The sequence below is a fragment of the Typopeltis vanoorti genome, chromosome 4 (genome assembly GCF_054136105.1).
Source record: "Typopeltis vanoorti isolate ZY-2024b chromosome 4, IOZ_Tvanoo_1.0, whole genome shotgun sequence".
Lineage (NCBI taxonomy): Eukaryota > Metazoa > Arthropoda > Arachnida > Uropygi > Thelyphonidae > Typopeltis > Typopeltis vanoorti.
The window spans coordinates 50492859-50518113 of record NC_143552.1 but is presented as its reverse complement, the minus strand read 5'-3'; the positions used below and the strand labels follow the sequence as shown (position 1 = coordinate 50518113).

Below are 25255 nucleotides of genomic sequence, written 5' to 3'. Positions count from 1 at the left end.
ACATCTTCCCCCTGGCAGTCTTTCGTCCACTGTTTACCATAAGCCTACACATACTGGCCAATATATACACATAAACCCTTACCACCACCCAGTACAGGTACAAAAAACTAGGTGTCATCAACACACTGAAAAACAGGGCTTGAAAGATTTGCTCCAATGAGCAAGCACTTAAGCATGAATTAAAAATTATCAGCACCACCTTCCTAAAAAATGGCTGCAGCAAAAATACTATCAACAGAATTCTTCACATGACTGCAGCTAATAATAAAAATAAATTAGATTACGATAAACTGCAGCCATTCCATACATTAAAGAGATATCAGATAAAATAAACAGAATTCTGCAGCAATACAATCTTAATGCCATGTTTAAACCTTCTGCCAAATTAAAGAACTTATTCAACTCCTCCAAGGATTTACTTCCTTCACTGGCCCATGTGGAGTATATCGTATCACTGTACCTGTAATTTGCCTTATATAAGTGAAACTGGAGGTATTATTCCTATCAGAAAAAAAGGAACATATACTGTATGCTGTAAACCACACAAGGACCTGCTCACTCATGGTCATGCCAAGCAGTAATCTCAGCTGTGCTCTCTGTTGTTAATGAGTGTGTGTGGGGGGGGGTCTATTGCTTGCTATTAACTTGTTTTGTGGCTTCTTCTCAGAGTTCATATTTCCTTACAGTATAGCTCTTTATTTTAAATATGTAACTACATAAATATTTTATCTTCCTGAAAAAAGTAATCTCAGTATTTTATTTCTTTATTTTTATTTATTTATTCATATGTTTTTTTCCTAAATACACTTAGCTAAAGGTGCATTTTGTGCTTGCAAATAATTTTATTCTAGATAATCATGAAACAATTATTTGTTTGGCCCAGATTACTTGTATGTGTCCAAATTATAAAAAAGTTTGCTGTTTGTTTTGCTAAAGAAGAAATGAAAGATGCTTTGCTTAAATGCTGCTCAACTGCTGTTGGACCAGATGACATCCATTCTGAGATGATCAAACATCTGATACAAACTGATAAGGATCAACTACTATACTTGTTCAATAGAATTTTCTGTTAGAACGTTTTTCCAGATACTTGGAAAAAACATTATTATTTCCTTTCCTTAGCTATAGAAGGATCCAAAAATCACCAATAAACTATTCACCAATTGCTCTGACCAGCTGCTTTTGCAAAATTCTGGAAAAAATTTGTAACTCTCATCTTTTATGTTTTCTGGAGGGAAAGCAACCTTTTTTCTAGAGCACAATATGGCTTCCATAAATATCATTTAACACCCAATCATCTAGTCTGTCTGGAAGCATCCATTCGAGATACCTTCCTAAAACACAATCAGTTAGTTTTAGTTTTCTTTGATATGGAAAAGCATATGAACACCGCTTGAAGATTTGGAATACTGAAAAACTTATACAACATTTCTCTTAGAGAGAATTTTTCTGTTTATCAAGAACTTTTTTATCCAACTAAATCTTCCAAGTCTAAGTGTGAACTTCTTTCTCCTGATTGTATACCCAGGAGGACGGAGTCCCACAAGGTTCAGTTTTAAGTGTCATGATCTTTTGCTTGATAACTGAACAACTTCCTCCAACTGTAAGCTATGCACTCTATGTGGATGACATTACCATCTTTTATCATACATGTAATACAAGAATCATATAAAGACCGCTGCAGCAAGCCATTCACCTTCAAAATGAGAACTTGCAAATGGATTCAGATTTTCTTAGCAGAAATCAGTTTGTGTACATTTTTGCTGCAGACATGTTCTTCATCCCAATCCAGAACTCAGAATAGAACAAACTTTAATCCTAGTTGCACATAGAAAAGTTCGTGGGGCTCATATTTGGCAAGAAACTGTTTCTTCCGCACACATTCCATTTGCAAGATGCCAGTGCCGTAAAGCAATAAATATCATTGCCCCTATCTTCCACCTGTTAGGTGCTGACAGATGTTCTTTGTTCTTGTGCTGTGCACTGATTATATCAAAACTTGATTATGGGTCCCAGTTGTTGATGCTTGTGATGGTTGGATCCCATCCACCACCACCAAGCCATAAGAATTGCAACTGGAGCATTTTGAACTTTGCCAATGCCTAGTATCTATGTTGAGATAAATGAACTATCCTTGATGTCAACAACTGTCTCTGTTACACTATCAAAATAAAATCCCTACCAAACCTTTTTGCATATGACCAGCTGTTTTTTTATACATGGTGAAAAAATCAGTTCAGCACTCATCAGATTATCATGTGTCCTTTTGGTTTGCAAATAGAAGCACTCTTTGAAGCTTTAGATATATCTTCTTTCTCTTTATAGTTTTTATCCCACTTGGTGCAGGGTCCACTCTGATTATGCAACTGTGGGAAACCCCAAACTGGCTTGTTGCAAAGTCTGGCATTTGAGGGGAGGGGGCAGTTTTTATGGCTGTAGGTGCATTTGTTCCCGGGGGCCAGTTTGCCTGTTCTGAGGACGAAAAAACCCTACCTCTGTATGAGACAGGCTAACTCACCTTTAGTCGAACAAGAACAGATAAAGGTTCCTCATATCTTGGATGGGAATTGAACTCAAGTCTTTTTGACCAAAGGGCTTTGTCTATACTGACAGAGGCTCTTTAAAGCTTTAGATATATGGTAGACATTATTGGGTGAACACCACTAAATACATTACACCATGGCATTCATATATACTACCCATCAATCATCTTTCAATGGTTCTTTTAAGCACACACAAAATATTCAACATCTATTCATTGGACATCATTAGCTGCCATATAGTCACTCAGATGCTCAGCGATGTGCCACACCAATTCTTGCCAAGTGATTCTGTTTTATGCTTTTTTGGAGGCTTCAACTCTCTGAAGATCAGTCACTCTAGGCACACCATTCATCATCTCAATATTTCACAGACAGTATTAAATACATTACCCCATGGCATTCATGTATACTTGCAGCTATTTTTTTCTTTCTGCAGTCTAGTCGAACATTTCACCCCATCTACCAGCGGCTCTTTCAGACACACAGAATGGAAGACCCAGAATTTGTTCCTATCAACAGAGATGATTCAAAATCAGAGAATCTAGCGAGATTATCTGTTGTCTTCCCAAACAGTATAATATCTACTGAGATCCCACTAAAATGTAACAACTTCTCTGCTGAGTTGTATGCTTATAGAGCTTGCCTTAAGCTACATAAGATTGCAATGCTACCAAAGGCATATTATATATACAGATTCACAGAGTTGCTAGGTTTATTACTGCCTGTAGGCAGTAATAAACCTAGAGCTGCAGCAACATCTTGGGCTCTCTCGCATTCAGATGTTCTCTCGGATATGTAAACTAAATTTGGACATTTGCTTCTGTTGGATCCCACTTTGGGATTAAGGGAAATGAGGCTGCAGATACTGCAGCTAGGTCAGCTAGTTTTTCAAGGCTTTCACTGTCTGCCTGTCCCCTATACCAATTACAGGCAGATCATAAGACAAACTTTCATCCTGATGGCAGTCCTCATGGAATAGAGAGGCCAGCAACAACCTTTATCAAATTCAAACCTGAAATTAAATTTGAGCAGCCCAGTCTATGCAGGGACCATAAGGAGGGAGTTGTGTTCTTGCTCAGCTCTGCATAGGCCAGAGTCATCTGATGCACTCCTTCCCGTGACTGTGCTCACTGAGTTGAAATGCTACATTTGATTAAAATGTTAATGGTGTTTCATCTGAAATCACAGAATTCACACATAAGCACATTTTTTAGTCATGTTCATAATCTGTCTAAGCCCAATACACCCATGACGATTTTTTCCCATTCATCCAAGTGTTTAAACTTTTACAGAATTAATAATTATCACCTTATACAGATTATGTACATATTAGTTTAAATTATTGAACAATGCATATAAGTAAATATGAATATTTCTGTGATTCATCAAATCTTCATTTAATTTCCAGTCTTAAGGCCACAAATTTCTAAAAATAAAACATGGGCTAGGCAAGGACAGTCTGGATAGATAAACATGTCTGAACAAGTAAAAGAGGAAAAAAGAAGCACAGATCAGGATTAGTCTTTCACACAACAAATACAGGCCACCAATATATTATTATTACTATCCTAAGACCCCATGAAGTCAAAGACTTACCTAGGAGATCCTTTGTCATATACACACAGCTCAACATACTATGCCTTAAACACATTCAAAGTCTCTGCAGACACTGTGCTCTCAGGTAATCCATTCCAATCATTCACAACTCTCCATGCAAAAAATCGCTTCTCATTCTCTTGCTCACATCCTGATATAGTTCCCAGGGATGACCTCTTGTTCTTCCCCCATTTTATGAAAAACCTCTTCAACATTAATCCTTAACAATCCCCTTATATATCTCTATCATATCACCTGCCTTCCTCCTATCCACTGGACTCTGTAAAGTGCATCTTCTCAACCTTTCTTAATATTTAGTATTCCAGGGATTGGAAACTACATTAGTCAATCACTTCTGGACCCTTTCCAATATCTCTTCATCCTTTTGAAAACCAGATGACTAACTCTGTGCACAGTAATCCACATGTGGCCTAATCAAGACCTTATACAATGGAACCAGAATCTCCTTATAAATGAGAGTGCTTTGCATCATTGCCAGAATTTGTTGTGTTCTCCTCACAATTTTGGAAAAGTGTCCTCTAAAATTTAGATCCTTAACCACCATCATCCCAAGATCTCTTATTTTCTCTAGCAATATATCTCCACTAAGAGTAATTACTACATTTCATCATTGTTTTCCAAATTTTAATACTTTACATTTTGCAACGGGGGTGCTTAAGGGTCAAAGCTGTATAACTGAGAGGAGACCTCCACATAGCCTTTAAAGGAATGCGGAGAACCGACCAGGGCTTCTGACCTAATGTCCAATCCTCACCTTCTCGTGGTGCACCCTGTTGGGTATCTACTTGGATACTGAACGAACGAGGATGGGTTGGCAATTTGGGATTTAGCCAACCAAATTGTATTCTTATTGGTTAAACCAAAATAAAAAATGATGGTACAACATGACAAAATTTCATGCCAGCTGGGGCGTCACCCGGTTAAACAAGGCCCCCGTTGTTTTCGCCAGGGAACCAGGGCGAACAGCAATAAGTCAGCTACAGGAACAAATCTGAAAACCAACCCCAACTCAACATCACCAGAGTTAAAGATCGGTACTATCAACGTAAGAAGCCTGAATGGCAAAGAAATGGAGCTAGCTGAGGAATTAGATAAGTACCAGATTGACATAACAGGGGTGATTGAAACAAAAAAAGACCAAAACTGGTGAGATCTTTCTGAGCATTAAATACAAAATGTTATATTCAGACAATGACAATCAAGGAAAAGAAGGAGTAGCCATAGTGTTCAACACAAAATACGAGGCTAATCTTCTTGATTGGAAGTCAGTCTCAAGTAGAGTAATGTGAGCAAATATGAGAATGGGGAACTGGACAGTGAGACTTATTTGTGCCTATGGTCCCACAGAAGGTTCTACTAAGGTAGAAGTGGAGGAATTTTTTGAGGCTTTAGAAAAAGCAACTGATACAATGAAAAAGGAAAAGTTGGTCCTTGTTGGGGATCTAAATAGCAGAGTAGGAAATGATTGTGAGACATACAAAAATATTTTTGGAAAATTTGGAGAAAAGAGCAAAGCTAATAATAATGGCAAATATCTGTTGGATTTCTCTCAGGACATGGACTGGTTATTACTAACACCCATTTTCCAACATAAAAGTGTGCACAAATTCACATGGAAAGAAGAGGCTAGGAATAAGAAAAGTCTCATTGACTATGTTATTGTTGATAGTGATGTTTTCTCCCTGGTGCAGGACACCAGAGCGTACAGAGGATTTGAAATTGGAAGTGATCACTATTTAGTCTTGAGCAGGATAAAATTGAATTTCATATTGAAAAGAATAACATTTAAGAAAGTTTTAAAGCGAATAAAAGTTGAGCAGCTCTCAGATGTGAACTGTAGACTAAAATACAGAAAGATTATTGAAGAAAAAATGAAAGAGTTTGAGAACAGGAATCAAACCTTGGAGATTCAGTGGCAAACTCTGAAGAAAACATTGAATGATTCTGCCAGAGAGGCATGTGGTGAGGTTGTGTGCAAGGATAAAAAAATCAGAACTCCCTGGTGGACACAGGAAGTTAAAGAGGCAGTGAAGGAAAAGAAGAAAGCATATCAAAAGTTCCTGTCAAATAAGTCAGCTTGTGCTCTTAGAGAATATAGAGACAAATGCAAGAATGCTAAACACTGTGTAACACTAGCTAAACAAAAGTCATGGGAGGACTTTGGCAAGAATATAGAAAATAAATATCAAGAAGGTGGCAAAATATTCAGGAGGTTGTTGAAGAAGCTTAGGAATGAAAAAAAGAGTGCTGTAAAAGGAGTTAGAGATGATAAAGGTGACATGAAAACAGGAGAAAAAGATATCCTTGAAGTATGGAGTAATTACTTTGAAAAACTGCTAAATGAAACAAGCAGTGATGATTAGCACAATGGTAAAAAACACTGACCAGGCATGCAGTCAGGAATACATATCCATACTTGAAGTAGAAAAAGCCATCAATGGCTTGAAATGTGGAAAGGCAGCAGGAGTAGATGATATTCGACCAGAAATGCTGAAGTATGGTGGTATAAGAGTCTTACAGTGGCTGCACTGCATAGTTCAGAAAGCCTGGACAGAGGGACGAATTCCTGATGATTGGAGTAGAGCTCTCATAGTACCCATATATAAAAAGGGAAATAAAACTGAATGTGAGAATTACAGAGGTATTTCCCTACTGAGTGTTCCTGGCAAGATCTATGCAAGTATACTTGAGAAACAGTTGAGAAGAATTGTGGAAGAACAAGCTGGATTCAGGCCAAACAGAGGCTGTCAGGATCAGATCTTCACTTTATGACAAATAGTCGAGAAAGCATGGGAATATAACAAAGATCTGTATTTAAGTTTTGTCGATTTGGAAAAGGCATATGATAACGTGCCAAGAGAGAAGCTATTCAATACGCTGCAGTTATATGGTGTCAATGGGGCATTATATCAAGCAATACTTAGTCTTTATTTGAGTTGTAAGTCAGCAGTTAGAATTAAAGGATGAACAGGAATATGGTTTAATGTTAAATCTGGTGTGAGACAAGGATGTATGTTATCCCCTCTGTTATTCATTATCTATATGGATCTTATGAAGGAAAGTGGTATTAAACATGATATCAGAATTGGAGATGTTAATGTCAGCTCTTTGCTTTATGCGGATGATGTTATACTTCTAAATAAATCCGCTACAAGTCTGCAAGATTCTCTGACTAAATTGAATAGTTGTTGTAATAGATATGGTATGAAGGTCAGCAATAAAAAGACAAAGACAATGAAAATAGGCAGAATCATTGAATATGTCAACTGTGTTGTGAATGGAGAACCTGTGGAACAAGTAAAACATTTCAGCTAGTTAGGCATGATTTTTACTGAAGATGATAAATTAAATATAGAAATAGACAACAGAATCAGCAAGGCTGGTATGGTGGGAAGTCAATTGAATAAATTCATATGGAATAAGAGAGAAATTAGTCGGAACACTAAATTAGCTATACAAGACAGTGTTCAAACCAGTTTTAACTTATGGATCTGAGAGCTGGGTCAGAAGTAAAACACTTGACCAAAGACTAGAGACCGCAGATATGAGAGTCCTGAGAAAGATTATAGGCGTGAACAGATGGGATCAATGGCAATATCATATTAAAAACGAGGATATTAGGAAAGAGCTTGATATTGTCAGCATCCAGGAATGTGTTATCAGAGCTAATCTCAGGTGGTATGGTCACCTAAACAGAATGGGCAAGGAAAGATTAGCAAAACAAGTGTTCTCTGCCAGGTTGGCAGCAAAATGACCCAGAGGAAGACCAAGATATAGGTGGATTGATACGGTACAAAGTGCCTTAGACGATAGAAATATAAGATCTGATAATGTTGGAGTCTTTACAAGTAACAGACTGATTTGGAGGAAAATTGTAGATAGGAAGTTAGTAATGATATAATATTTTCATGTAGTACTATAATATCCTGTACACCCCTTGTGGGTACATGGCAGGAATTTGATGATGATGACATTTTGCAACGTTGAACTGGCATCTCCACTTTTGTGGGCATTCACTCAGTCTATTGAAGTCTTCATGTAAGCAACAACATCTGCTCCGCATAGTTCATCTGAACTTTGCATCATCTGCAAACAAATGAAAATCCCCATTCAAATCTTTCGCTGTCGTTAACATACAGGTTAAACAATAATGGCACTAATACAGATTCCTGATTCACGCTACTAGTGACTTTCTTCTTCTGTGATATTGCTTCCCCCATGCACAACTTTCTGAAAACCTATCAGATAGCCAATCTCCAATTCAGTGCACTAGTCTAATATCCTACTCATTTGCTGTAGTTTGACTATGAACTTATCATGTGATAATCTGTCAAAAGCCTTTGCAAATCTAGTAAAAAGTATAATACTATGTATCCCTGTTCACCACTCGCTACACTAACAGGTAAGGTTAATAGTATTCTTAAAGCAACTGAAAAGTTAGGGAAAGATAAATTATTGGACACATCAAATTAAGGATATCAAAAGGGTTTTGAATATTTAAATTATCCATCCGAAAAATATCCTGGAAAGCACATAACTCGTCATATAGTTTTATTGCATTTACGTCTTTATTGTCCCTGTCCTTCAAGAGAATCTCTAAATCGTCACAATTTTTTTGTAAATCTTCATTATTAATTTGTAGTAATCTATACAAGAAATTGAAATTATCATAATATGTTTTTAGTTGTTCAAAACGTTCTATTAACGAACACATTGCAATGTCTAGAGTGTATAAAACACATTCACTCTAAATTTATCTTCTGACGATTGTTGCGTTTTGTCATGATGCTCGTAGTCAAATTGTCGTGTCTTCTTTCGTCATCAAACTTCCGTACCGTTTTTAAATTCTTGTTCTCCATCTACCTCTTCACTCAGTTCTTTTGCCGTTTTTAGAACTTCTTTAAAATTTGTGTCTCTTATACTCTTATAAGAATATTTTTAAGTTTTCGATAGATTCTAAAGCAAGTGTAATGTTCATATTTTTGTCTTGAAGCATTTTACTCACAGGGTTTATTCTGTTAAGTAAATCATGCCAACTTATAAGACAGCAAATAAATTTGTAATTCTTTATTTTAGCACATGATGTTTGTGCTTCATGCAGAGTTTTTTTATAAAAATTTTCATTGTTTATCTTTTCCAAGAGTGCATTGTAAATTTCTCCTAACTGATATCGTAGAGGGTGGATTGCATTAATTTTACTTTCCCATCGCGTTTCTGATGGCTGTTTCAATGTTAAATTTTTTACCAACTTTAAAAGGATTGCCTAACTTTTGTAAGAGAATGAAAAGAAATTGTATATTTCTTGAATAATCGCAAAGAAACTAATTGTATCTGCATTCACTTTGGCTGCATCGTTAATGATTAAATTTAGAGTATGAGCAGCACATGGCACGTAAAAAGCTCGAGGATTTTTGTTCAAAAGCAAATTTTGGGAGCCCATATTTGCCCTATTGTTGTAACCTTGACCTTGCATTTCTTCAATGGGAATGTTCCATTTTTCCAGTTGTTCCATTATTGTTGCACATAAATCACGTCCTGTGGAATCTGATATATCTGCAAAACCTAAAAAGTTTTCCCTGATCTTGACAATTCCATTGTCATAGGAAACAAAGCGAATAATAATGGTCATTTGTTCTGTTTTACTTGCATCAGGTGTGCCGTCTAAAATTATGGAATAATTAGATTTTCGAATTGATAATAAAATTGTATCCCGGATTGCGTTACTTAAAGTTTCCAATATTTCATTTTGACTGTCTTTACTCAAATGGTGTACTCTTGTTTTGTTGTAGAGTCCTTTCAACATGATTTTCCATACCGGGATCAAACTTCGCAAACAGTTCGACTAATTTTAAAAAATTGCCATTATTCCTTTTCATATAATTTATCAGATGATCCACGAAAAGCTAAATTTTGGCTACCAAGGAATTTTATAATTTCAATCTAGCATTCTAAAACACTCGTCCAATGCTTTTTTTCCATTTCATACATGCTTTGAGTCTGGCAATCAATAGTAGTTTTGTTTTTTAAATTTTTATCAAGTTCCTTACATTTTAAGAAATGTTTTATGTGAGTTAAACTAGTCTCATGTCTATGCAAAGATGTTTATCCACTCGTTATAACCTTCTACAAGACTACTTGATTCAGTAGATGCGAAAAATTTGGAACAAAAGCAAAAAAACAGAATTTAAAGTTTCGGAATAAATGAGCCATGTTCTTGGCACGAGCTCACCGTTTTCCTTTTTTCTATTATAATACACATCGCCAAATTTACAACCATGTGTATCTCTGGGATATATCATATTTTTCTTTTGAACAGGCTCCATTTCAATTAAAACAACTCGTAATTTTTCATCAGTATTTCCCCATTCACCTAGATCTTCTAAATTTACAGAGACTAGCAATGTGTTAGTTTCGTGATCAACTACAACTAAATCTTCTTCTGTTTTTCATTTAAATCATGCATCTTGTTATCTTGTTCAATAGTTGCAATAGTACTTTCATGCAAACTGGATGATGTGCACGGTTCTTGAATTCTGATTTCTGATATATCGAGTTGGTTACAATCTGCATCAGAATATTTTAACAAATGTATTAAGAGCCCCAATTTGTTTCTTAATATCTGCTTCTTTCGCAGCATGACTCTTACAATTTTGTGCACTGGATAACTTTTTTTTTAATTTTTGATTCCATTTCTATTTTATACCCACAAGAAATTATCACACAACACGACACAGAGACGAAATAATAGTCCACACTGCGCTACTGTCAGTAGCCTACTGAGATGCATAACCATATGACTGGTTAACTAGCAACAAATGTTTTGTTCGAAAATTCGTTTTTGCGCATAAAAACCATTCACCGTTTCACTTTAGATAGACTGCAATAGACACAACATTCTGCAGTCAAGCATTTAGCCTGCTCTCGTTGCAAAATTGTAAACAGCCGACTGATCAAAGAGGCGGCAATATACAATTTTTTAAAATTTTTATTCGGTGTATCTGGCCTTATTTATTTTAATATTGATCATTCTAAGAATTTTTTGTTTTTATGATAAAAATTTTGTTTCTTAAAAATGAACTTATGAACCGTGCCCAGGCAGCAGCGCCCGCATGCCCACTTCTGCTGGCCCTGACTGCAGAACTGGGATATGAAGCATTATGCCACAGAACATGATAGCAACAACTCTCATTGTCCCAATGCTTGCATATTATTTAATACAGTGGTGTTTTTGGTTGAAGTTCTGATAACATCTACTGTATGTAATTAATTTTTTTCTAGTATTTTTTTATTAAAGTCTCGTACTCTTGATGATTCAAGTCCGATGACTTATTAAGCTTGTTGGATTATATTATTTATTTTAGTAAACCTGTTTTATAAATTAAAGATGCCAAGAAATTATATTCTTGGTTTTCATCCTTTATCCAAGTGTACACAAACAAGGTTTTCACTGAAGTAATTTCATAACTGGGCTACTTGTATATAGAGGCTGATGACTTCACATTAATTGCCTTAGTATCCCATAATGCAATGTACATACCCTTGTGAACATATATAATACTATGCATTATGAGAAGGATCACTACCCAGACTGGTTTGACCTTTATTGAGGTCTCATCAGTGGGAGCCAGACCCAGAAGTGATACCAAGGTTGAAGTAATGCAGAGGTCATATTTCCATATACAAGTAGTCAAAATGTGTCTCACCTTATTACTAAAATACTCTGGATTAGAGATTTTGACCTCAATAAAGGTTGAAACTGGTCTGGACAGTAGCCCTACAACATCAAGACAACCTACAAACGAAATGAAGAATTACACTACCTGACACAGAACCTCACACTTAACAGTTTTGAACCCAAGATAATCAAAAAAATCCTTAACATCTTAGTGTCATAGTCTGCACTATTTAAAATGACTGTTGAATTTTTTTTATCTCCCTTATCATTTCTTCAACTCCCTTATCAAAACAAGATTTCAAGAATGCAATCATGCTGCCGTACATCAAGAATGTCACGGACAAATTGGCTATATTGTGCAACATAAAAGTGGCTTTTCTTCCTTTACAAAAAATATCAAGATTCTTACATCCTACATTCTTACCTCCGCATCATCCAATGAAAAAACCAGGAGTCTGTCCGATTCACTGTTCTTGCAGCATCTGTTACATAGGCCAGATGGGAAGGTCAGGAGAAATCTGCATGGCTGAACATATAAAAGACATTGAAAAAAAAAAGAAGGGTACACGATTCAGACTTAGCATTTCCTACAATTACTACTGGCCATCAAGTACTCTGGCATCAAGCATCAACATATGACATGACAGGTAAACATGTCATATGTTGATAAGAACCGTTTCACAAGAAAATTTAAAGAAGCTGCAAAAATGCTTAGAATCCCTACACAGTGCAATAAAAATCAAGGCTTGATTTTACATCAAGTATGGCCTGCCTTCATCAAAAATTTAACTGCCTCGGACCTCAAATATAACACACATGAGCCACAGAACGTGGCAACAACTAGCATTGTTCCAACAAGCATACAGTAACAAATGTATCATTTTGTATTTGGGTTCTCAATTAATGAACAGTTGTGAAGTCAAAAAAAAACATCTAATGGACTATTAGTTATCAATTAATCTTTGGTTGTTGTGTTAAACTTTTATACACCATTACCCCTGATGATGTAAGTCTTATGTTGAACGAAACTTGTCAGGTTTTTTACTCTTTTATTTTTTATTATTTAATAAACATGTGGTCTCAATACCAACAACTATCTCCAGAACTGCTTACCCACAAAAACCTTCGCTTGCATGTAGACACTCAAGGCTTTCTTTGTTAAAAAAAAAAAAAAAAAAAGATGCTCCTAAGCTTTGTAATATATCTCCTACCTTGACGGCTGCCAATTCACCTGGTGATATAGAAATTAGCTTTTTTTTTTTTTTCAAAGAATCTTTTTTAATTTAAAATTTTTCTTGTGTTATTTTTTAAATATGTAAATCTTTGGCCAATAAAGTATTTTCTTATAATTTAATATCATTTCATATTTTATAAATTCCTTCTTATGAACATAACAGTCGCCAGGAACCAATTAATTCATAAAGGTGGAAACTGAACTACCTGTATATCTGTTGATTCTTCAACAGAAATGCTGATAAATAATGAAAATACATCTAAATTGGCTAATATCTGATGGGAAAATTTGAATGTTTATCTACAAAATGTGTTGCATTTTTCAAGTAGGAGTTAGTATACCCAATATGAAGCTTGAGAAGGTTAGATTAGTGTTTAGAGAGAAGATATGTTGGAGAGCTTCTGCCATCAACTCTCAGACATAGAGTGATATCTGTCTTATGAACTTTAGGCATGCCATAGTATTATTATTATCTCAGTATAATCTTGGAGTAATTAGGTGTCTCAGTTTCAGTTGTTTTTTAAGGTCTTTTAAGTTCAAAAGTATTGGCGATCAAATCATTAGTTTTTAAATGTGAGAGCCAAGTTGGATTATGCTCTGTTTCTGAATAAGTGGAAGAGTCTGATAACATGGAGGTGATCTTAGTGTCATAGTCTGCACTATTTAAAATGACTGTTGAATTTTCTTTATCTGCCTAAGTGTAATGATTTGTAATGATTTCATCATTGTTACATAAACTTCTCAAAGTATCTTTCTCTAAAACTGTGAAATTATTTTTTGGCATATGACTGTTTAATAAAACTGAAGCACTAATAAATTAAAGATTAAAGAAATTATATACTTGGTTTAATCCTTTATTCAAGTGTAAGCAAACAAGTTTGCACCTGAACTATTTTCAGGACGTATAAAAAAGCTAATGACTTCACATCACTTGACTTAGCATCCTATAATGCAAAGCCCATCTCCTTGCAGACATGTATAATGCAATGATTATGGGAAGGGTCACTACCCAGACTGGTTTCGACTTTTATTGAGGTCTCATCATTGGGAGCCAGACCCAAAGGTGATCCTAAGGTTGAAGTAATGCAGAAGTCATATTTTCATATACGAGTAGCCAAAAGGTGTCAAACCTTATTATTAAAATACTCTGGATTAACTATCTAGCTAATGCCTTTTTATTCACGTATATAGGGAGTAGGCAAGGCCATTTTTTAACCCTATCTAACTTTTGGAGACTGAGCGGGCAGTTCAATCTCCACTGGTACCCAATCAGAGATAGCTGGTCCAAGGCTATCATTAATTAGCAGGCACGCAGTGAAGAGAGACTGCTCAACAAGTGCCACCATCTCTTGGTCCCTAACCCTAACACTTGTATTTTAATGTCTGAAATAATGTGGGTTCTACGGTCGATTTTCTTGAGTTTGTGGGAGAAAAAACCTGCTTGCCCGTGCCAGAGATCGACTAACTCGGGAACTGGTCGAAAAAAGGTTTAAAAAAATTTCTTCTGGTCGCCGACTAGATTCAAAACCAAGAAGTCTTCCTTCATGCGGTTAAGCCCATACTTCTAATCCAGAGTATGGATTAGAGTTCTCTAATCCATACTCTGGATTAGAGAACTTTTTTTTTCTCATTTCTCTAATCCACAGTGTTTTAATAATAAGGTGTGAATTTATAGTATAGCCAAGTGGATAATGCCTCTACATGAGATGATGGAAATTTAGTAGCTTTTCCACAGTGACTATAATGTCCATGCTTGATGTGTGTCTAGGAGTGATGGCATCAGTAACCTTTGTTTAGAACTGAAGCTTCTAGGTTATTAAAATTATAATTTGAAAAATTTAATACAAATTTATTAGAATTGAAAAAGATTTTGTTTTTGTGAACTCTATTATGTAGTTGCTTTTATTTTTCTGACAGTATATTTACTATACAGAGTTTACACAACAACGTAGACACTGCACATAACATGCCCAGTGATACCCATGATTAAACTATCATTCCATCTTTTCAATTTATAGATATTAGCGGCTGTTGAAAAACATTTATTTTTTATAATTTTTTTTTACTTTTATGCAACCTCCTGAAGATGCTGTTAGCCATATAGACAGTGAAACATGTTGAGGAAATACATCTAGTATAAATAAAAAAAAAACATACAAATTAAAACCTAGTTTTCTATTATTCAATCAAATCTACTCGTTGTGAATCACATATAACTACTGTGAACGACATCAGTGGGGAGGACCAATTATTGTAATACCTCATAAAACACTCAACTATTCTAGAGATTAATATGAGATTGGTATCTCCTTGATGTTGCAGATGAAGAGATTTGTTCAGAGCTTACAGATCAATGAGGGAGAGATATGAGGCCCATCGTGATACGTAGAAATAGTCACTGGTTCCAACCAGGAATATTATCCTTTTTATGCACCCAAACCTAATAATATCAATAAAAGTAGGATATCCCAGCTCATTAAGCTCTGTGTCCCTAATCCACTCAGATGCTATCAGATATATGGGCATGCATAGACTGCCTGTCTATGCATCTACCATCTGTGCCTGCTGTGATAGGACAGGGCATGATAAATCTTACTCAAAGAAACTTAAATGAGTCAACCGTGAGAGAGCACACATCTACTTATTTTCATGTGTGTCAAAGGTGAAAGAATGAAAACGGGATAGAAAAGAGAAAAAAACAACAAAATATCTCACATCATGATGCAAAGAGGAGGCTGACCATCACAACACCTGTCCTGAAATCCTCTTACAATACTGAGAAGGTGGCAGTTAAGAAAATATCAAAAGTGACACAAACTTATCACTATTGATAAGATAGATATTGACAGTGATGTCTATCCCATCTGATAATTTCAGCATATCTGAACTTTATGATGGTGATGCTTCTTTGTGGAGTGCATTAATTGCTCAACATATTATGTTCACACTCCTGAAACAGCAAAAATTATCGTGTTCACTGAGAACCCACTTGTCAAGAAAATTATGGCAAAAGTATCCCTGGAAAGAAAACCACTGCTGCAACAGAAGAAAAAAAAAAAAAAAGGATACTTTCACTGAATGTAAATTAAACACAAGAACTGATCCTGGCATATCAAATGATGTAAACATTTAAATGTTTTTTTCCAAAGTAAGCGATAGATGCTGGTCTTTCATAGTTCTTAAAATCAATTGATAGATGCAAGCAAGACAATAATTAACTTTTAAAAATCAGATGTTTACTACAAAAAAAAAAAAAAAAAATAGGAAAATTCTTTTCTGCGGAGCATAACTTGTTTGCAGGAGACATAAAATCCAGTGAGGACCATACTTTAATCCATTTCACTATTATTTGTATGTACAGAACTGGAGATGCATTTGCTCATGGTGGAGTCACTATCCTTGTGAGTAACCATATCCCTTTTCAGCATGTCTGACCTGCACTGAGTAGAATTCCTTTTTGCAATATGTTCCATTTATTTATCACCAGATTCTGAGTTAACTCAGATTGACCTTGACAATCTTATATTGCACTTGTCTTAGGCTACTTCTTTTAATGGACACAGTTCTCTGTGTGATAGTACTAAAATTAATGGATGAGGCCAGATTGTCAAGCATGTGCTTTACAATAATGACCTCTCTCTTCTTAATAATGGCTGCAGTAGGTTCTTTCATATACATACCCATTTGTTTTCTGCAATAGATATTACAATCTGCTCCCCTGCCAGTGAAAGAACAGCAGATTCTTCCACTGCCCATGTAGGATGCCAAAGAGAATATTTATCGAGGTCATCATTTCCTTATGTTTTGCATCGTATTCTCATGGAAACCATGCTCTCCTACAAACTTCCATATGGAAAAATGACTAGGCTGACTGAAATACATTTTCCCTTAGAAAATTTAATGCTGAGGTAGTCAGAATATGCAGATGATACAGTACTGCTAGCTGCAAATAAAAAAAGATCTTCAAAACCTACTAGAAGAGAGACGCTGAAGCTAAGTGAAAAATATGGACTTAATTTCAACTTCAAAAAAACCAAAACTATGCTGGTAACAAGAAAAAAAGGGAAAATACCTGATATAAATATTAAGATCAGAGAAAATGCTTTAGATTTATATATTAGAGTTTTCTATATTTGGGTCAACTATTACAGAGAATGGAAAGTGTGATAAGAAACTATTAAGAAGAATAGAAATTGCTAGATCAACCTTCATTAGCATGAAAAATATTCTGACCTCAAGGGAAATTCACACAAAAACAAGAATTAGGCTGTCTAAAAAAACTAATTTAGAAATATTAGAGATGATTGGAGAAGATAGGAATCTGTTGAAAACCATTAAGAAAAGGAAAACCACCTACCTTGGTCACATACTAAGGCATGAATCCCTACAAAAAACACTTCTATAAGGAATGATACAAGGAAAAAGAAGAAGAGGAAGACAAAGAACAGATTGAATGAGAAATATTAAGGACTGGACCTTTTTGTCTCCTATGAAGAATGCAAAAGAGAAGCACAAAACCATAAATGGTGGAAGCTCATAGTAGTCAACCTCCTGGAAGGAGATAACATCTGACAAGACAAGTCAGTTGAACACCTCTCATTAAATCTGTGATGTATATAATGCATGTAATGACCTAATGTATATATAAACAGACTCACCATTGATTGGAGGTGTGGGACTTTTTCATGCAATCTAAAATGTACTGGATGTGATAATACAACATAGTCAGGTTATATCTTTACATTCAGCATATTTTGCATTTATTTGTAGTGATTGATTAGTTCAGAGAGGGAAGAACCCCTCTTTCAGTGAAATGAAAATTATACTATCAGTTGTCATTTTTTTAGTAGAAGAATTATGCAGAAAAGATGTTTTGCCTATTCGAAGTTGGATTCCCATTGCTAACCTCGCAACCATATCTCTAGAATATTTTGGAAAAGTGAATCAAAGCCAGATCAAGATAACATTATTCTCTAGATTAATAGCTACTATTTTGAGAACTGGCACAAGATATTGCTTCTACATTCAAAAATTTTAACAGTACAAATCACAGAATTACTGCAGTTATTAAGTCTTGTAGTGGTAATACATAGTACTACATTTTTTGTTGTTTTTTTCAGACGATAACCTTTTTTTTTTTATTGTCCTAGTACATACATTTTGGAAGAATGTTTAGCTTGTATGAAAATCTAATTATTATTGATTACTAATAAAAAAAAATGCATTTCATAAATATTTTCTAATTATCATAGATACAAAGACATGAGAAGAGAAACTGGATTTGAAATTAGATCTATGTGGTTTAACCTTGGTAAGTAAACAGTAGTTTGGAGGGGAAATTTTTTTTTTTAAATGTCAGAAGTAAGTCTTTGTTATTTTAGGAAATTCTGTTGATGAGTATAACTTCAAAATAACTGTTTAGTGTTTTGTTGCCCTACTTAACAGATTGATAGTGTGCAAACCTCATTTCTAGAAGGACCATCCATATTGGAAGTTATCCATTTAAGTTTTGCTTAGTAAAATGAAATCAAAATATTCTTATGCTGCTATATACTTTTGTTCTTTCCTCTTGTTTTCCACATGATAAATCTCTGATGTCAATCCAGTAAATACCTCTCAAAAGCTTAAACATTTCAATTATATCATCTCTCTATCTTCTATCCAACCAAATTCTGCAGTCTTGATATTATTTTTATGTTTCGCAAAATGTTTCTTAAACAAGTATATCCTTCCCAACCAAAATCCGAAAGGGATTGAGCTTCCACGTCACCTATGGAAAAGTCTAAATAGGATATGCACAGGACATGGTATCTGTGCAGACAGCTTATACAAGTGAGGAAGATCACCTACACTCCAATGTGACTGTGGGGCCATAAATCAAACCATCGGCACATTGTGGAGAACTGCAGCATAAGAGCCTACCCTAGTGACCTGAGAGACTTTTTTGAGGCAGATCCTTCAGCTCTTGATTGGCTATCTGAACTAGACTTAAAATTTTAGACTTTTTTTTTACCTGATATTTGTATATGTGCATTACTTGTTTCATTTTTATTGTCTGCACAAATATGTATTTATATATTCTGATGTCATGTGTCTTTATTATGCCATATGCTAAATAAATAAATTATGTTTCACATATGTACCCTCTCAAAAGATACTTCGCTTTCAAATCCTGATGAGATCTGTAATGCATATATGGTGTGATCAGTACTTTACAGTGGAACTGCATCCTCCTATCTCTGCTGGTCAGTGTCATTCCTAGTATTGCAGTAATCCTCTGGGTTGCCTTCACAGCCTTTGCAATAGAGCCTCCATAGTTCAGTGTGTATCAACTATGCCCTTCTGTTGTTAAAACTTCTTATATAAGGGCTTTTCATTCATGCTGAGTTAACCATTCTCGTACAGAGGTAGCAGGATTTTTCTTACCAGAAACATGGGTTTTTCATTCTACAAAACAAATTGGTCAAAAGAACACATGCAGTTAACATAATGCTTTTAACAGCCTGGCCTCATAGCCTTAGTTGCTTTAGCCATAATTTCAAACATCAGCAACAACTTTTACAATATTTCCCCTGAACTTCAAATTTCTATTAATTATCACCACAAGATCCCGTGCATCTTCCACTTCCTTTAGTATATTTCCTCCAATTGGAGTATACTGCCTATCATCGTTGAACCTGAAATTAAGCATTTGCAGTCTAGTCAGTGTAGAAACAGAAGAGAGGAAGTCATTCTTTCTAAACTCTGTGCAGGTCACAGTCATTACATATTCTTATTTGCTATGGGCTGATGATTTACCTGCAACACGCGTCTCACCATTTGTCATATTCTGGTGGAGTGCCAGCACTTCATGCAAGAGTGGAATGAAATTTTTACTAATCAAACTGAGACAAATTACATGATGTATTTAACTTTTTACAAAAAATTATTTAAACACATTTGTTTATGAATTTTATTTTTGTGTAGATATTGAATTGCTTAATTTATAATTTTAAATGGCAGTAAAAGATTAGAGGATGAAATAGAATATAAAAGAATAAGAGCCATAGCTAAAAGAGAACTCAGAAAAAGACATAGGGAATCATGGAACAAATTTGTTTCTAATGTAGAACATGGTTTAGATAAAATAAGACCGACTGTGACCTGCACAGAGTTTAGAAAGAATGACTTCCTCTCTTCTGTTTCTACACTGACTAGATTGCAAATGCTTAATTTCAGGTCCAATGATGGTAGGCAGTATACTCCAATTGGAGGAAATATACTAAAGGAAGTGGAAGATGCAAGGGATCTTGTGGTGATAGTTAATAGAAATTTGAAGTTCAGGGGAAATATTGTAAAAGTTGTTGCTGATGTTTGAATATTTTAAAAAGGATAGCTGGCAATCATTTAATGAAAAGGAAATAACTAAAGAAGAATCAGAAATCAGCCTGAAAGAAACAAGAAAGGGAAAATCACCTGGAGAAGATAAGCTAGGTTTAGAACTATATAAATATGCAGGAACAAGGTTCAAAGAAAGACTCCTGTTATTTTTAAATAATATCTATTCAACTGGTAACCCCACAATAGAATGGAAAAAAGCAATTGTGATCCCTATCTTTAAAAACTATAGAGGTATAAGTATACTAAATTCCTGTTGCAAAATTTTAAATAATAAACTAATAAAATATTCTGAAAACATTATTTTAGAAGTACAGAATAGATTTAGAAAAGGACGATCATGTATAGACACGGCCTTTTGCCTAAAATGCAAAAGAAAAGAAGAAAATACAATTTAGGAAACACATATTACATTTATTGACTTTGAAAAATCATTTTACAAAGTTAAAAGAAGCATTTTATTTAACATATAAGAAAGACAAATACAAAATAATATTCTAAAAGCTATCATAAGTATATATGAAAATAATCAAATACAAATAAGATTAAATCATGAGCTATCATATATGTGAAAGATAAACAAAGGAGTCTGACAGTGATGTCCCCTTTCAGCAACTCTTTTTAATATTTATCTGAATGAAATAATAATAAAATGGAATAAAAATTTCTATCAAGGTATTAAACTTTCTCCTACTGTAAACTTAAACACTCTCCTTTTTGCTGATGACCAAACAATAATTACAAATTCAGAAGATAACTTACAGAAAGCTATTTTAAATCTAAATGATATAGCCAAAGATTATGGAATGATAATATCAACAGAAAAATCAAAAATGATGCCATTTAAAGGACCAGATCCAGTAAGAACTAAAATAGTAATAGATAACAAGATTTTAGAACAGTTGAATTCATTTAACTACCTAGGTTGTATGATTACATATGAAAATGAAAAAATATAAACCTAAAAATTGCAAAATATTTAAAAATAACAGGTGTAATTAACTCTATATTTAAACCAAACCTGGTTCAAAAATAAACCAGACTAAAAGTATGCAATACATTAGCCTTACTGATCCTGTTGTATGGAAGTGAAATCTGGACAGTAAAACAAAAAGACAAACAAAGATTAATAACAGCAGAAATGAAGTTTATGAGAGAAACTGCAAAGTATACTCTATTTGATCACAAAAGAAACGAAGAAATTGTGAAAGAATTAAACCAGGAATCAGTAATAGAAAAAATTAAAGAAAAAGAAAAAACACACAAATGGATGGAACACGTTCAAAGAATGAAAAACAGAAAGATTACCAAAACAAGCCTGAATTTGTGCATTGAAAAGTCTTGAAAAGCAGGAAATGATTGGCATATCTGGAAATCTTGCTTCTAGGTGTTTAATAACTGTGCTTATGTATTTATCATATATTGTATTCTTAAACGTAATAACATTAGAATCTGAATAATCAGTGTGAAGGTCTGACCATTCCTGAAAAATGCTGATGAAGATTTTGAAAATGACTACATGTCTTTCAATTCCATGATGGATAGTTTTCTGGCTTCTAAGATTAGCTCTATTTCAGTTAAGTCAACACCTTGCGTTTGCCATGATCTAGACAAGTTACATAAATGCAGTAAACACATCTGAAAGCATCATTAGTGAAGCTACGAAATTGTATGTTCTGATATATTTACTTAAACCTTCAGCTGTGATATCATTTCATGTTGCCTTTCTTTCCAATGCAGCTATAACATTCACATGCATTCTCTTAGAGACTGTATTGCACAATCATAAGACAGCCATCTAGTGTCACTAGCCATTTTAAGTTTAATCTGAGGACTGTTTAGTATATTTTGGATTTGGGTTAAACCAGTCATCCTGACTGAGGAATTTTGGAAGAAGAAAAATAATTGCCTTAAGATATCATTAAACATGACTAAATAAGGCACTTCAGCAGCTGCTTGGGCACTAGCAAGAGCTAGTAGGTGGTTTACACAATGACAGTTGACCATGAGTCCATCTGTTTTATCTTTGAGGTTTTGCAACTCCCTTTTGCTTTCCAATCATGACAGCTGTTCCATCATATTCTAGGCCCACCAGATTGCAAGTTTTTAAGCCATGTCAAGGGTTTCAATTGTTTTGTTAGTTATAGTCTCAGCTTTCCCATCAATGATATTGCAAGTTGATACAAAACTAACTCTGACCTCTTTTCTAAGTTGACAAACATATTTAATGTGCACAATCAGCTGTTTTAAAACAGAGATGTCTGTAGTTTCAGCACATAAAACACTGAAATAATCTGTAGAATGTATATTTTTCAATATTTCAGATCTAATTTCTGATGCTAAAATATCAATCAACTGTTGCATTATTCTTTCTGAGGTATAATGTGTATTATTACCAACGTTAAGATGTTCTAAGTAAGAATAGCCCATAGCCTTGCAATGCTCAAGCAATTTTTCAAATAATATAGTATGTGGTAACTCATTTTTTGCTATCCAACACATAGATCTTAAAGCTCCCAGAAAAGCATCTCTCTGCAAGTTATTCAAAATTGATTTTTCAATTTGCCCTATTCCAGCTTCTTCTAGTATACGTTTTTCAATTATATCTGAACAAGAATCAGTATGTAACTTGCTTTGTTCATGGTCAACCAAGCTTTCTTTTCGAAGTCTTGTGCATAGCATTGTTACCCAAGTCACTTCCTTGTTTGTGGGTCGTCTCTTTCCGTATTTCATATATGTGGAACACATCATTCCATTATCTTTCACCACTAACCAATGGAATTTTTTAAACCACTCACTGTTAATACCTGATAAGCAGTGTTTAGATGCATGTTTTACATTTGAAAGAGACTGTAGAAATCGACGATTCTGTTGTTGGTTTGGTGTCTTCACTACTATGCTTATCGGTTTCATCTTTCTTAAAATAACTTAAGAGTGTGGTTTTCTGACTTGACTTTTTACTCATTATGGGGTAATTTAATAAGTACAAAATATCATTGTTATTAAATTAATCAGAACAAATCACTGAATTGTGCACTGATAATAATACCCGAGACACATAACGCATGTTATGTCACAATTTTACTATTTATAAGTATTAATTACTAGGAATGGGAATTGGTATCACTCGAAACTGACAGCATAGTCCTCGAGAGTTTCGAGAATTCCCCGAGATCACAACTATATTTGATGTGCAATCCTATTTTCTTTTACAAAATAAAATATTAAATACTTGACTCACGATCGTCGGACAAAAACCATTATTAAGAAAAATAAATGTAGATTTTTAACATTGATTTTTGCCTTCGATTTGAATTTGCTCAATTTTCACAATTTATTTCTTTCAAACATCAAAATTATGTCTCCACTGTCCTTAGTAGTAGGATTGGTTGAGGATGACCCATGCAGCTTTCTGTTTGACACTGGAGCCCACGTATCAGTGATTCCTATGTCATTGTTTAAGAAACTCAGCACCTTAACTCCCGATAGTCTCATTGAATTACAGAAACCAGTTAGTATCATGGGTGTTGCCAAGGTTTTACTCCTTTCAACAACCAAGGCTACTATAAGACTTTCCATACCTTGCTTCCCCGTGAGCCTCACACATGAAATGCTAATCCTCCCAGAGCTAGGTGACACAAGCAGTCATGTAATATTAGGCCTGATTTTTTGAAAAATATAATTTCATGTGTAACTTTAATAAGCAATCACTATTCCTCTGTGGGAAGATTTTTCGACCAAAATTTGAGACCGGCAGTGAATGGGAAGCGCATGAAGCTATGCGAGTTGAATTAAGTAACCTAGAGAGAGAGATCCAATTGAATGGAAGGAAAGATTGATGCAAGATGCTATGAATTGTCTAACTCAGACCTCGAGAAAGCAGAAATCAAGAAATTTTTTCAGTCTGTGTACCGACAATATCCCAATGTATTTACTGAAGAGATTGGCTCCCTATCCTGCACAGATAAAGTTGAACATGCTGTGCAAATCACATTGGAGTCTCCCATATATGTCAAGCAATATCAGACCCCCTCTCAAACACCTGGGCAAATTAGAAAAGCTGTTGCAAGAGTATGAAAGGGCAGGAATCATCGAGAGATCTGTTTCCTGTTGGAACAGTCCTTTCATTCTCGTAGATAAGCCGAATGGTAGCCTAAGGTTTGTGTTAGACTTGAGAGAAGTTAATAAGGTCACCAGGACCATAGATTTCCCCATATGTAAGATTGAAGACTTGTTGATTGGCCTGGAAGGAGCAAAATATTTCTCAAAATTAGACCTGAACTCTGGCTACTTTCAGATTCTCCTTAGGAAGGAGGATAGGAAATATTTTGCTTTCACCACCAGATGGCAAAAATATCAACTTTGCCGACTTCCTCAGGGAACCAGAAACTCAGCCATGAGTTTTCAGTGTCTAATGAACACTACTCTGACTGATAATGTTGGGGAAGGGAGTCATATGCTTCCAGGATGATCTGCTAGTTTACTCGCCTAACTTAAAGGAACACAAGAAAACCTTAATAGGGGTTCTGGACAGATTAAGCGAAGCCCACCTATCACTGAAATGTTCAAAGTGCAAGTTTTTTCTAAGAGAGGTGGAATATCTAGGGCACGTGGTGAACAAGGCAGGGATAACTCCCACCAAAGATAATGTAACAGCCATATTGAATGCCAAGATCCCCACCACAGTGAGACAGGTTCGAAGATACCTTGGCATGATCAACTTCTATCATAAATTCATTCCCGAGTGTTCTAAGCTGATGGAACCCGTAGTGAGATTGACAAAAAAGGGGTAAAATTCACATGGGAGGA

At 34.9% G+C, this 25255-nt stretch overlaps 1 protein-coding gene across 2 annotated transcripts in view; it reads left to right on the top strand.

The window, feature by feature from the left end:
- mbc (dedicator of cytokinesis protein myoblast city) overlaps positions 1-25255 on the top strand; it is a 643249-nt gene that overhangs the window by 447901 nt on the left and 170093 nt on the right. For both annotated transcript variants that reach the window (XM_090391142.1, XM_090391141.1), the window contains exon 29: positions 18322-18380. In XM_090391142.1, the coding sequence (XP_090247268.1) occupies positions 18322-18380 (59 nt within the window). The remainder of the gene's footprint in view (positions 1-18321; positions 18381-25255) is intronic.